General features: G+C 42.0%; 1 protein-coding gene across 4 annotated transcripts in view; it reads left to right on the plus strand.

The window, feature by feature from the left end:
- The first annotated feature begins 6,388 nt into the window (after positions 1-6,388).
- lmna (lamin A) overlaps positions 6,389-15,084 on the plus strand; it is a 35,004-nt gene continuing 26,308 nt past the window's right edge. The window contains exons 1-3 of one of the 4 annotated variants that reach the window (XM_071468382.1): positions 6,389-6,602; positions 11,038-11,285; positions 12,951-13,339. In XM_071468382.1, the coding sequence (XP_071324483.1) occupies positions 12,996-13,339 (344 nt within the window). In that variant the 5' untranslated portion in view covers positions 6,389-6,602; positions 11,038-11,285; positions 12,951-12,995. The remainder of the gene's footprint in view (positions 6,603-11,037; positions 11,286-12,950; positions 13,340-15,084) is intronic. The other 3 variants (XM_071468380.1, XM_071468381.1, XM_071468383.1) reach the window with 3 other exon arrangements.

A 15,084-nucleotide genomic window follows, 5' to 3' on the forward strand; every position in this document is an offset into this window, starting at 1 on the left:
ACTCTTAGAGAGATTCAGCATGAATATTTTAGCATTTCTAGTGAGAACACCTCCTGCCTTTTAATAACACATAGAATAGAGCAACAATATAATCACAAATTTCCAAACCCCTGGTCTGAGAATAGAAACAATATAAATGTTGTGATAAAATGGTACCAGAAAGATCGAGCAGGTGTATTTGCATGTGTAATCATAGTCTAGACGTGCTCTCTGGGTGCCAATCAGGAAGGGGTTCGTTCCCCAAAGGCGTGTTGCAGATGAGAACTCATAGGGAGACTCCTGGTATGAGGCCAGGATTAAAACATCCCCCACTCCACCCAATAACATGGATAACAAAAAAAAAAAACAGCAGCAGGAGGAGAGCAGGATGGCGTGATGCATGAAGGACCAGAGGGTGGTTGGCCCAGGGGGTCTGCCCCCAATCCCAACCCCACCCAGTGGAGAGGCCAGAGGATTGGGTGAGGCCATGGTTGGGATGGGGACGAGAACCACATAAGAGCCAGGCACTCCATGGTGCACCGGGTATGCCAGTGTGTCCAAGAGGTTGTCTGGCTCCATTAAAATGTGTCCACTGGGAGTCCAGAGCCCCAATCAATAAAAAGCATGGATCTGGGATAGTGTTTCCCCCCTTCACACACCCCTGTCTGCCTGGCTGTGTGGGTTTGGTGTAGCCTGTTGGAGGCCGGACTGGTGATGCTGCTGTGCCACATAACCTTTGTGACCCTGAACTAAACCTTCTCTGGCTCTGAATGGACCACAGCAGGTCTGGTTTTCATTCAGACTTCACTGCCTGTAGCTGTGGGCTACAATTGTGATTTGCACACTTGTGGTTCTGTGTGCGTGTGTGTGTGTTTGCTACAGGATACACATGAAGCCAGAGTGCTGAGGTCATGTTACTTGCACATAAAAAACTCAATGATCTTGAACATCTGTTCGTCACAGTAGTGCTGTTTCTCTTTTTTCCCCTCGATGAAAGGCTGACTGGCATCTATGGGGAGATGCTGTGGTTTACTGTGCTGCAGAGACACACCAACCTCTTTGTCCAAGAGTCCATGCAAATATTGCTTTCACCTATATGGACAGTATCTGTCTTTCAAAGAGGACAGGCTTAATAGGCTGCAAAGACATGTCTGAGAATCCCTGAAGGACATCCCTTTGACTTCCACGGCCAGATGTCCTTTTCAAGACTTTTCTGGTGCCCCGCTGTCACTTGAATGAGGCTTCTGCGAGCACAAAGGGACATGTTGGCTAAGCACCACGTGCTGATGCCATAATGAACGGGCTCTCAGGGATGATGTAAGACCTCATGCAAATGATACCACATCTTGTGCTCATAAGCTGATGAGAGCCCTGAAGTCGATCAGCTGAACAAATGAAACAGTACATGCAGAGGCCACTTTGTGTGTGGGGTTTTCCTGCCTCTATTTTTTTTCCTTTTACTTGTTTATTTGTTTTTTTGTTTAGCTGTTTGCTCATGTTTGTTTTTATTTGTTGTTTTCACTGTTGAGATATTTCTTTCAAGGAGGAGTAGGCCGAGGCAGCAGCAGACAGACGAGGATACACTAAAACAATAGTTTAAGAAAACAGAGAATAAGGGGGTTGGAGAGCCAGTGGTGGCCTATATAATTATAATGTAAGAGCATCATCACACTTAAAGCAGCCGAGTGTTTCTTTAACCTCGTGTGTTATCAACAGTTTGTTTAGTTTCTCTGCAGGTCTATCCATCATGCAGGGACCCAGATTATGAAGCCTTTTCCTCCCAAACTTACATCGTCAGAGTAAGTCAGCAGAAATCACAACTCTAAACTCTGCTTTTATGACTAAATGTGAAAGTGAGTGTATATGTTGTGCTCACAGACTCAAAACCTCCTTTTCTTTGAATAATCCAAGACATGACTTAACAGGACATGGACCTTGTAAAAGGGGTTAGGTACTGCTGATGGTTTCAAACAAAGACAAACTCACATGGTATCAGTCTAATCTCAATCTAACTCAGTTTGGATTCATTAAATCTAATCGATTTTGCATTGCTTGAGGTTTTCATCGGTGTGAGCCACAAATACACTTTTTTTTTTTAGAAAACTATTGTTTGTCTGTGAGAGGGCATTAGACCACTAAAAGTGTTGGCCTATCCCCAACTGTGGCTGTTTTCAGGGCCACAACTGACAGCTGATTATTTTCATTATTTGTTCATCTATTTTATTTGTATTTATTTGTAACTGATGAATTGTGTATTCTATAAAATGTGAACAAATAGTGAAAAATGCTATTTACATGTTCAAATTGCTTCCTTTGTCCAAATAAGATGCCAGGACCCAAAGATATTTTATATAGAATTACGTAAAACAGACAAAAACAACAAATCCTCACACTGGGGATGCTGGATCCAGAGAATAGTTGACAAATTTGCCCGATGAATTAATAATTGATTATCAAAACCATTGTCGACAAATTTTCTGATTAATTATCTTATTGTTTCAGCCCTAGTTTTTTCATCTGCAAACTCAGTGCACAACAGTTTGATTTTGTTAACCCTGCAAATGCTCACACAAGTATAAGTGAAATGCACACATGCATATGAAGCTGTTGACCCACACACACATACACACTCTCACCTCACCCTCTGACAACAAACACACACACACACACACACACACACATGCACTGGGATGTTGTGATTGGGAGAGCTGGTGTCAGCTGGGAATATGAGTCAGGTAGTATGACTTCATTGCTTTTTACGGGTATTAGGTCATCTCTTTCACTCACTTTCCCTATTTCCACCCCCCACCCCCACCCCCACCACCCACCCCCCCGACTGCCTCTCTAATCACATTGATGCTGTGGAGCTAGTGACACGCCTAGTGATGAGTAAGGCTCACCTCACCACTTGCTTCCCGTATGGTGGTGATCTCACACACGTCACAGAGTGCTTTGAACTCAAGAGTCCTCACTTTCCTCTTGGCATCCGTTTCTCATTTTATTGACTGCATTTCAGACAATGTCAGTTGATTCAGATATTGAAAGATTGCTTCTTCTTTTTTTTTAATCTGCAATAGGATGAAGTCACAGGATTAGCACCACGCTATAAAATTACTGATTGGGTCACATTTGAATAAAGAAATGTGGTCACTAAATTCTGATAGCATGTTAGGAATAAAACCTCTCACATACTAGTTGCAGAAAATGAACCTCTAATGCACTTTAACATTTTTTATATCAAGAATAAAATGCAAATTAGATAGGCTTTAAAACCATTAGTGTAATTTTAAGACATGGTTTTATCACAGATGGAAGGTATTTGTACTTTACTTGAGTAATTCTACTTTACACTTTTTAGTGCTTCTACTCAACTGCTTAATTTAAAGGGAAATAAGACACTTTTTACTCAGCTACATTTATTTGACACCTATAGTTACTGGTTATTTTGTATAAATCTACTGGTGCTGTTTATTAAGATTAAGATATAATCACAAAACCTATGATCAGACTAAGAAATATGATGCATTTTATGGGTTACATACTAGATAAATCACTTTTACCAGCTACAACATTAAAATGCACATGTAATAGTAATACAATAACACAATATATACAATAAAATAACACCGTGGAAGAGGCATTTTTGATACTGCAAGTACATTTTGCTTCAAATATTCTTAAGTAAAATTTTGAATAGAGAATTTAAAAATATTGTTTACATTGTGGCATTTCTACTTCAACTTAAGTAAAGGATTTGAATTCTGCTTTAACTGCTGCCTAATAATTCTTCTCCAAATGATGCATTTTATTGATATAACAAATGATCAAACAATCAGAGTTTTTGAAGTAGTTAAATAATCTTTCCTGCGTTGTTTTTAATGTGTGGTGAGGCCAAGGACACTTTTCCACATTGTGCACAATAAGGTTGCTAAACCAGCAACGACTGCTGTGTTCAGGAGCATCCTGCAGTATCATGGTGCCACTGTCTGTAATGAGCTGGACGGAGCTACATGGGAACAAACTAGAGGACGGGCTGTCAAATGGAAGCTTAAATCCAGACACCAGTGCACTTGATGATCAGACTGTTCCAACTTTTTGATGTTTTTCAATAGTATTATTTTTTTTAATCTTTTGTTTTTAACATAAATGTACCCAGGACTCTGTTCAAAGCAGTATTGGGGGGATTATCATTGGGAAATAAAGGAAATTGAATTGAAATGAATTAAACAATAAAATATACTTTTTTAAAATCTTTATATAAGTGAACACTCTGAAAGTTCTAGTTGAATATAACTAAGTACATTCACTGAAGTAGACCTACTGTAGTGAAGTACAGTTTTGAGGTACTTGTACTTTGCTTGAGTATTTCCATTTTGTGCTTTTTGTACTTTTTAATCAACTACATGTGTTTAATAGGCTAGATACTAGTTAGTTCTTAAATTAAGATTAAACATGTGATCCATTTCTAAAATATAATGCATAATTACACATCAATATATCCATCAGTATTAAGAAGTGTTCAAAGTGCAATTTTCAATGCAGAACTTGAAGTTGTAATGCAATACAGTGTAGAGTTGCTGTAGATTGGTCCCCTGGAGCAATGTATTATCACAATGTCTGGGACATTTACTGTGTGGATCCTTTTCTGGAGATGAATGTGCCCTGAGAGCTGAGATGTGGATCTTAAGGTGCTTTTTGTGTTCTCCTAATGGGAGATTCTGGAGGGTACAGTTTTGCACCAAAACTTGGAAACATGTACATCTTTGTCAGTTGGATTATGCAATCATTTCAGCGTTACAAATGACAAACTAATACTGTCCTGAAGGTACAGGACTAGCAGCAAGCATGCATACATTCTCCGACTTTGTTTTCTCGGAGATCATGATGCCTCCAAGTGACCCACAGTCCCGTTCCATCATTTATGAACATTGTGAATGTAAACAAACCATTTACAGCTCAGTAACATAGGTCATGTAAAATTCATGTTCATCTGTTACATAATGATAAGCATACCCACGAAGAGCTCTGTAAAATATCTCCAGCAGCACACTTCAGATGTTTTTAATTTGTGTTTTTGTTTGTATTTAGAATGAGTTTGGGATCACAGGGAATTAAACTGACTGCACCATTCAACTGGACCATCTGTACAGCTTGATAGTGGCAGTCGTGCTGATACAGTTGCCTTGAGGAATACTTGTATGATGCTCCCTGGCTGCCTCTTTAATTAAATTATCAATTCATGTGAAACCCAGCTCAGGTCAGTGTATCAATCACTGCCAAAGAGGGGTCCTTGGAGTCACAGGGGCCCCTGAGGGCTCTCCAGGGGGTCCCGAGTAGAATTAATCCCACAGTTATTTCATTTATTTCAAGCTACTGACAGACAAGTTTATTGATGAAGGTTAAGATAACAGATATTTGAATTGTGGTGTGAAATACTAACACTTTCTTCAGGCAAACAAGACAAAAAACTGAAAGTAGCATCCAGTCGTGGAGGAGGTAATAAGATCCTTTACTGAGGTAAAAGTAGCAATACCACAATGTAAATCTATTGATACTTTCAGTACATTTTTGTGCTAATATTCTGTACTTTTGAATTGAGGACTTTAACTTGTAAGAGTATATTTGAAATGGCAGCTGAAATTCTGACTCCAGTACACCAGTGCTGACAGTTTGATGTGTATTAATTGCCTTCTTTTTTTATGGTTTATTCTAATATACCTGCACTCACTGGAAAGCAGTGCTGATACTAAGTGGGTTAGCTGAAATCAGGTAAATTGAATGGACTTTAAGTAAATGAATAAATGAATGGATAAATACACTCACTGATATTTATTTAAGTGAGTGACATTAGCTAAATTTACCCTTCACAGAAAATAGGCCCCAGTGGATACCATTATTATAACATTCTTACTATTTTGGATTATGATTATTATTATTCGGCTATGGATGCTGTGTAAGCAGCATTGAACCGTGACAGGCTGTTCAGGTGAAGTTAAATTTAACTACATCATTACTGTGGGGCAGAATAAGCTTAGTGTATAGGAAAACATCACATTTTGTAAGCTTGTCATATGTTGTGTGGAAAATCTTATTTTGTGGAGTGAAAGTATAATCTGCCCACCTTGAAAAGTAGTGGAGAAGAAATACTCAAGCGAAGTACAAGTACCTCTAAATTGTACTTCACTGCAGTACTTGAGCCAATGCACAAGTTAGTGTTAGTGTGTGTTCAGGCTCCTGAGGTCTTGCTTTTACTTGCTACGCTTCTTTATTTGATCTGTTTTGCACAAACGTCCCCTGCCTTCATTAAAACCTCCTCTCCAGATAAAACAGTGACACGACGCGACGGCGGAGCGTTAATGACCGTCGCCAGGTGGCGCCTATAAGCTGCGCTGTAATTAGCAGAGCCCTAATCAGGCATGTGGACGCACAGGTGGCTGCAGGCGGCCGGCTCGGCTCGGCTCGGCTCGGCTCGGCGGACGCTCGTCCTTACCGATTTGCGCAAAGGAAACCCGGGTCCAGTGCGGGACATCATGGTGAAGTGGACTGTGGACAGTTGGGAAGGTCGGCAGTGACGGTGCAGAGAGGGGACACGTGTTTTAAACCGACTTCAGAAAGGAGAAAAGGTAAGCTGTGCGGACAGGTGAAGCAGAAACGCCAGCAGGTTTAAGGCGGTGTAGCTTTGTGTGTAGTTCTGGGTCCGGCAGGCGGAGTGTTGAACCGGCTCATGAACTCCGTGACCCGTGTTGAGAGACATCGCCCACAGGTTTTCATTCGGCGTGTCAGCCAGTGGATGGCGCTTCGCATCTTCCCTGTGAAACTACTTGTGAATGACTCGACGCTGTGGCTCCGTGCAGCCACAGGCAGACGGCAGAGGAAGACAGGGGGCGGCAGACGGGCACAGGAGCAGGGGCTGCAGCATCATTCATGTGGGACGCCGGGGTTTACACTCAGTCCCCGGTTTAGTGGACTGCACTCAAAATAACGCAGTCAAATGCAATAAACCCTGCCTTCATGAAGGTTATAATGTTCAGTCCTTTTTGTTGAAACCTTGTGGATATTTTGGACGTTTGTAGTCTGCAGTGCTGTTGAATTGTGAGTGTTTACTCTTGATAGACATGGGGTGGACAAAATATTAGATACACTATATATAATTCAACCACACCATCATTCAGAAATGCCAAAATGACCATAAAATAAAAAAAAAAAAAAAACAATTAAAAAAAACCTCTTATTTTCAGCATAAAAACATTATGTAACATTATAAACTTAATAAAAGTAGAATTTATTGCAGGGCTGTAATATTTATGAGATATTAGTTTTAGTTATGTGTACCTAGATATGTGTATGTAATAAACTGGCAACTGACTGTTCATTGAACCAGTTTTTGGTCACTGTAATTCCTCTATAGTGGCTGTAATGTCACGTCCAATGGAGATGAGCGACAGATGGGGAACAAAATCCACAGTCCTCAATCTGTGCAGAAACACACCCCCTGACTCACTGAGCACTTTATTAGGAACGGCGTACTAATGCTGGGCAGGGCCTCACTGTGCTCCGGAAACGCCCTCAGTTCTTCGTGCCATGGATTCCATAAGATGTTGGAAACTTCTTTAAGACTCTGCCCCATGTTGGCATGATTGCATCACATCATTTCTGCAGATTAATCAGCTGCACAGTCATGATGCCAGTCTCCTTTTCCAACACATCCCAGAGGTGTTTTGTTGGATTCAGGTCTGGTGACCCAACCAGATGAGACGCAGACAACAAGGTGCTGGTGGAAGCACATGTGATTCCAGGGGTGAGATTGTTCACCACTGCAACATCCTGAGGGACTGAAATAAGACTTTTAAACCCACAGTAGCTCAGGATTATTCGGCCTGGATGTGGGTATTCTGTCCCATCTACAGTTTCCTCAATTTCCCCCAGGGAGAGTTACTTCCTCATGTTGTTGATTGAAGTAATGAGACAAGGCTCTGATCCTCAGTCATGGTTTATCTGTTGAGACCCACCCAGTTAAGAACAGTGATAAGAGACTGTGATGCTCATCCCAGCAATATTTCTTCCACATCGCCAGAACTCTATAAAAAATTATGATTCATGATCATCCTTCATGATCATTTTGAGAATAATTTGCATGTTAAGTAAAACAGACACCGACAAAGCTTTATGCATAGAAATGAATGGAAAATCAAACTAATATTTTGCTTTACATTGAAAAACCAAACAAAGAGGAGCTTGGTGTAGTTTCTGTCCTTAACTGTCTCCAAAGCATAGCAGGCTCTTGTTCACTGGCTAGAGATATGGCAGATTTTTATTAATGATTAATGCAGATATACGAACAATGGACTCCTGAACAACAGAGATAACAAAGTGTGAGGCTGTTGTAGAAAACTGCTGCTGAGGTACAAAGCAAGTGTAGATAGAGAGACTCAAGGATAGTTGACATGTTCCTGAGTAAGCAACTGTTTGTCAAATAAAAGATTAATGCTCTTATGAACTGTTAAATTATACAAATGACTCATTATCTGGAACATAATCTAGACATGAAGGACTGTAGGCCTGTGCAGGAAATGGAGAGAAGGAGATAAGGGATGGAAAACAGGAGCTTTTGTATGTACTTCAGAGCATGTGTGAGCTGTTCCTGAGGTTTCGAAACTGGAACGAGTGGCTCGATACACTAGACATTGTTTATTTGGCTTCGGAAGGAGTTCACTCTCGCACCATACTTTTTCATGCTTTAAGTCCTCTTTGTCATCACTCTTTTCTCCCTGGAGAGCAGCGAGTGAGTGGCTCATGATGGAGAAATAAAACCTTTAGATTGCACAACAGGCACGCCTTGTGTTTTTTGCTGCCCGCTTGGAATGCCATGAGGGCAGACAGGGAGAGAGAAAGACAGGGAGCGAGCCAAAGACGGGAAGAGAACTGATTGCCAGCCATTGTTCAGTGCTTGTCTTGCTTGGTGAGTTGCACCACAGCCTGTCCTGCCTGTTCCTGTCTATAGACTTGATGAGTGAATCTGGCATTTAGACCGTTGGACAGGTGGCTATGGACTTGAATACATTGGTAGTAGTTATTGCGTTGAGCATTTCTTTACTCGCCAAGATCTGTCTCCAGCAACACCAGCGTTAACTCTTATTAAAATTCGTTTTTTCTTTGTTGCCGAATGACTGAGGGAAGACTGGATGCTGCAGTGACTCACTATTGCCTCTTGAGGTACGAAGTTGGAATTACAAAACAGGGAGGGCACAGAGCTAGCTGGTTAGCATGCATGCTAACAAAAAAGGGCCCGCCCTGTTTTGTAATCCCAACTTTGTACTGCAGCATCCAGTCCTCCCTCAGTCATTTGGCAGCAAAGAAAAGACGTGAATGTTAATAAGAGTTAACGCTGGTGTTACTGGAGACAGATCTTGGCGAGTAAAGAAATGCTCAACTAGAAAAATTATGTCATATATTTTTCATTGTTATGGTTTGGGGACAAAGTTTTGTAGCCTTTTGTGGCTAAAATGCGTTGCGGCCAGCAGTCTCTTACTCAGAGAAGAAGCTAATAAAATAGCAAACAACAATTATTGAAGGTGTAAGGTTTGTCTTCAAACACTAATAAGTGGAGAACTTTTAGAGTTTGAAACAATAATGAGTTTATTATTGATAAACCACCTGTAGATTTTTTTCACTGCTATAGGAAAAAATGTCAGTCGTCACCATTTTCTGCATCAAGATCGAATTTGCATCACTTTCGTTATTGTTTGTGCCCAGACAGACTAAAAAACAGAAGAAGATTCATAGGGGAATGATGTTTGGGCTGCCAGCCAGACATTCTTGTCTTGGTGTGAGTTCCATGGAAACACGGGGGCTGAAAAGCTTGGAATGGAGAGATTGGGAAAAGGAAGGAGAGAGGTAGAGAGCAGGAGGACGCTGAAAAAAATGAGCTATTTGTAAAGGGACATGTGACTCAGAGAGGCAGCTTCACAGACTGACGGCTCCTTTCCACTGCAAGGCCACACTGGAGCCAGGATACTCCCTTATAGCCACTGAGCCTGCCCCATGCCCAAAAACAGAGATGCTGTCTTGCCCCTTGTTTAACCACAAGCGCATACACAGTAACACACACACACACATGAATGGGCTAACTTCTATTTCCATGGTGAGGAGATGCGTACACACACACACAGAAAACGTCTTTTTCTCCTGCATCAGAACTTGATTGGACCTGTGATTCCATTAACTCCACCCCAAGGAAATAAATATAAGACCAGAATCAACTTGGATTTGAGTGTCAGAGCTTTGCACCTTCAAGATGACTTGTGGGAATTATTCTATCATTCACTGGGAATATAATATCAAACATTTGAAGACTTTTTCCTCCTTGGAGTCAGAGGACGAGCTTGCTGACAGGTTATTATTCTGCCATGGATAACAGCAGAACCCTGCTATGAGGAGATCAGTGATATGTATGTATTGGACTTGTTTGATTTCCTTGCTCTGTTGTGTTTGAGTGCCCCCAGTTCAACTCTGGTCCTTTCTCTAGCAGTGAGGATTTTCTTTTCGCTCTATGAAATTGAAACAGAAATTCCTCTTCCATGTATTTGCTTTAGAGTCAGCTGTCACAGCTGTTTTCAACCAGAAAAGTGGGCTAAGACTATTCTTCATAGCAGCAGTGAAGCAGGAGCAGGGTGAGAGTCGCACATTCACACACTTTCATCCACCTGGGAGCTGTTCAGTATCATCGGTGTCACCGCGTTTTATTGACAGACCACTTGCACCAGTTGCTGAGGTCAGTCTGTCTGCGAGGACGCTGTCTGATTGAAATGAGAAAGGAAAAGATATGGCCAGTGCAGGGAGAGATAAAGCTCAGCAGCTGCTCTGTGTGCGCGCACACACACACACACACACACACACACACACACACACACACACACACACACACACACACACACACACACACACACACACACACACACACACACACACACACACACACACAGAGTCTGTCTAGTCTGACTCCTCCTCGTTGCCCCACCCTCCCCTCTTCTGTGCTCCCGCCCCTCTCTCCCTCTTCAGCAGTAGGTACATGTGCAGTGAGCGACAGCTAGGAAAGCAGTTCAGGGCACGAGCCAAAGGCGCACACACCCACCAGCAGAGAGCAAGACTGCATTATTCAACGGATCCTCTTCTCTACGCTCCTCTGGGGTATGACACACACACTCACAGCAGCTTACACACTCTCAAACCAGCACATAACTTCCAGAAAGGTCCTGTACAACCAGTCCTTCAGCAGGCTGCAGTCGAGAGGTTCTCACATAACCGAGGTAAGGTTCAGAGAGTTTCCACAGATCCGTCTCCCTCTGAGACTTCATGTTGGTCACACTGATAAACAGTGCTCGTTTAACTTGTTCAGTCAGCTCAAAGCCATTTTAATTTTCAGTTAGGCAAGGAGTGGTGTGGAATAAGTTTAACTTGAAAAGTTTTTTTTTTTCAATGCCTGCTGTTACTGAAAAGTGGAACACCAGACAGCACATTGGGAGTTTAAATGGATGCTTCATTTATTCAAAGTTAGGCCAGAGAGTACTTGTGAGTATATGGGTTTGCTCCTGTGGGCGTGTGCACACATCATGTGCATGCATGTGTGCGCCATCCCACCCACATGGGCGTGCAAGTCCTCTTGTACACTTTTGATAATGGGCGGTGAGGGGATGGATGGCAAAGTTTGGTGCATCCACCCACTCCTGAACCAAAGTGGAGATGGCTTTCCTCCCGTTCTCTGGCAAAGGGCTGTTAGGTTGTGAGTGGACCGACTGCTGAGAAATGAAATGGCTCCAAAGTCACATCCATTCAGCCACAGGTGTGATCGATGATAGCAGATATTAATAATATATTTATTAATATTGTTGAATTCTCACTGGTCTCTCACTTTCTCACCTTTTTTTTCCATGGATTACTTGATTTATAGCTTTAAATTTTTCTTATCCTTACATTATATTCATCTTCCATTTTAAAAACAAAAACAAAAAAAAAAAAAAACCTATTCTCTTATTTTCATCTTTAATGTACCCTAAAATTTAATATTCGAAAATTCCAAAGAAAATTCTGGATCGTACCGAAGAGCTCTCGTGTTCATTTCATGGTTTGTACAAATCTATGCTGCTGTAAAGTGGATGTATGTCCTTATCAGGGCATCCTGCGCTATTTGTTTATAGTATGAGTCAACACCTTGGTATCATGACTGGTGGTAGGACTCTTTACTTTTTTGTGGTATGCCTCCATTTTTCCAAAATAACTGAAAACTTTTTCTGTACCTGGTTGCAGTTGCAAATTTTAAGAGTAATTATGAAAATATGTAGTGTTTTGTGTTTTGTCGGTGAGCGGAAGGAGGAGGCTGGCGTTCGTAGGAAACATATTCGCTCAGGATTGAGCTGCAGAAAGTGGCTAAACTGCTCCTACAACAATTTAGTGGAGCTAGAGGAGAAAACAGCGACGCACATGTTATGACAGTGTGCTCCTATTTGCAGTGAAAATAACTGTGAATAAGAGATGTTATCACAAGCACTAAAAGCAGGAAAAAGGCAAGATAATGGTACCACCTTCTTTTATAAAACAATAAAAAGAAAACAAATTACATTCCTGTGAGTCAGCTCTGCCTCTGCAAATCACTTTTAGCTCTAAACATCACTAATACATTATAGGTATTTAATGAAGTTTTATAAATGGGCTCAGTGACTGGAAAAAAGGATCCTGGAAAATAATATCATGCAGAGCTGTGAGCAGACCCAGCACTGAAGGCGGGCTGCCCAGACAAGGATCAGGGTTATTCAAGGCTGAGACACTTCACTATAAACTCCATTAAAGTTTAACATGTGATTCAGCCTGTGTTTTGGTGCACTGCGTTTCTAGGGAAGGCAGCCCTAGAAACGCCTTGTAGTTTCACTGTAGATACCATAGTTTTCATTAACTCTTCTCGCCCTCCTCCCCCACAGCCAGTGACTCACCCCCTCTGCACCTCTTGCTGAGCCATTATTGCCATGGAAACCCCGAGCCAGAAACGCACCAGCCGTGGTCACACCACGTCTCTCTCACCGGCCCGCATCACCAGGCTGCAGGAGAAGGAGGACCTGTGCAACCTCAATGACCGCCTGGCTGTGTACATCGACAAGGTGCGTTCGCTGGAGTCGGAGAATGCCGGACTGCGGCTGCGCATCAGCGAGTCCGAGTCTTCGGTCAGCCGCGACCTGTCGGGCATGAAGGCAGCCTATGAGTCAGAGCTTGCAGATGCCCGCAAGACCCTGGACCAGGTGGCCAAGGAGCGAGCACGCCTGCAGCTGGAGCTGGGCAAGATCAGGGAGGAGCACAAGGAGCTCAAAGCCAGGTAGGAGCAGCATGTGGGGGTGGAGCTTGAATGGGAGGGGCAATGGTACAACAGTGGAGTCATGAAATGGATGTGGCAACACATACCGTACATGTTGTCATTATAATTTATTACAGCTTTGCGTACAACATGCAGTTAATATTCTTCTGTTATATGATCTCTCTGAGTCTTCTGTTTCTGTTAAAAGCATTAGAATAAAAGAGGCTTTCATGTGGTTGCAACCATCCAACCATCCATAAACCTTTAAAGAAGTACTGCGGAATTGATGACCTAACATTAATTTGCTGTTATCTGGCTCCGCTGCGGGGGAATTCCCCAGCTTTTCTGTCATCCCACAGTAACTTGGGAATGTCTGTGACTCAGATTATACACTAGGCCAATGACGTTTATGGTGCGGCATAGTATAAAGTGATTAATGATGATATATATGTTAATGATTATTCAGATTAATTGTCCTCTCAGGGAGTTAAGACACAAAGGTTTTATCTGACACTATTTATGGTAACATTATTATAGCATTACATTGTGCCTCTGTACTTGCTGTAGCACATCAACCAGTGCAGTTTTGTTGTTGCACTGATGTCCCTTTTTAAAGTCAGCATTATTCATAATGCTCCAGAGCCATCAGCATTTCAGTTTTCTCAAGAGACTCTCTTTTTTTAATGTTAATGTGTTTCCAAAACATCTCATAGCTGTGGTTAAGGCAGCACCGCAGTCAAAACAACTGAACACATGGATCTGAATGCTGTAATTTTACCTTTTGTGCTTTTATACCTCCAGTTCACACCTGTTGTTGTTTATGTTCGTTATGATGGGAGGCGGTGCAACACCCTAATTTTCTGGCAGGAATGCAGAGCGGAGTGTGGAGCCATACCCTGCGTTAGTAGTGTAGATGACATTCCTGGTGGTTAAGTTTGTATGACTCGTCATAGCAAGTACAGCTATGTCACTTCAAGCCTCCGAGGATGTCGTAAATGACACACCTCCAGCCAAACAGACTCCACCTTTAACACACAGGCCACTCTGCTTAGTTAGAATTAATTATTGCTCTAATGTCAGTATGTCGTTAATCAGAGTGTGTGACTCTGCAGCGTGAAGCTCTGTGTCATAACTTAGTGACACTATGGACAAAAGAGTAAAATTCACATCTGTAATGTGCTGTACTTCAGATGGAGTTAGACCAACTATTGTGCTCTGTCTGGTCAGTGCATGTCACAGTGGACTGAGAAACGTGTGCAGCAGTAACAACGTTTTTAAACAATTAATGTTCATTAGAAATAAAACAAACAAACAAACAAAACGTACGTCACTTTACAGTGCCGCAGCACACCGAGCCCTTTGAGTAAACTTGGCACTGAAGGTGTGTGTGTGTTTGTTGGCGCGGTAGTAAATGAATGACTGACTTAACGTATTGTGGATTATGAGTTAATAACATTTATTATATGATTTCCACTATCTCTTTAAAGATGCATACTGAATATACAGTATGCATTTGACCTCTCACCTGCAGGTTGACAGTTTGTTGAGTGTGTTATTGTCAGCTGTGATTTACACTACATAGGTGAACATTTGCAGATCAGATCGTTGTCATGGACCTCAGCCAGTGGTGCCTTGTTAGGAATGTGTCAACCTCTTGGCAAAGTCTTGGCCACGGGTTAGAGAGGTCTGAGAAAGTGCAACTAAATATAAACTATTTGTACTCCCCCACTGCGTTAACCTGTGTGTGCTCCATTAGAGTTATCCTT

This window comes from Trachinotus anak, unplaced genomic scaffold (assembly GCF_046630095.1).
Source record: "Trachinotus anak isolate AG129_WGS33_773 ecotype Australia unplaced genomic scaffold, CSIRO_AGI_Tana_v1 ptg000032l, whole genome shotgun sequence".
Lineage (NCBI taxonomy): Eukaryota > Metazoa > Chordata > Actinopteri > Carangiformes > Carangidae > Trachinotus > Trachinotus anak.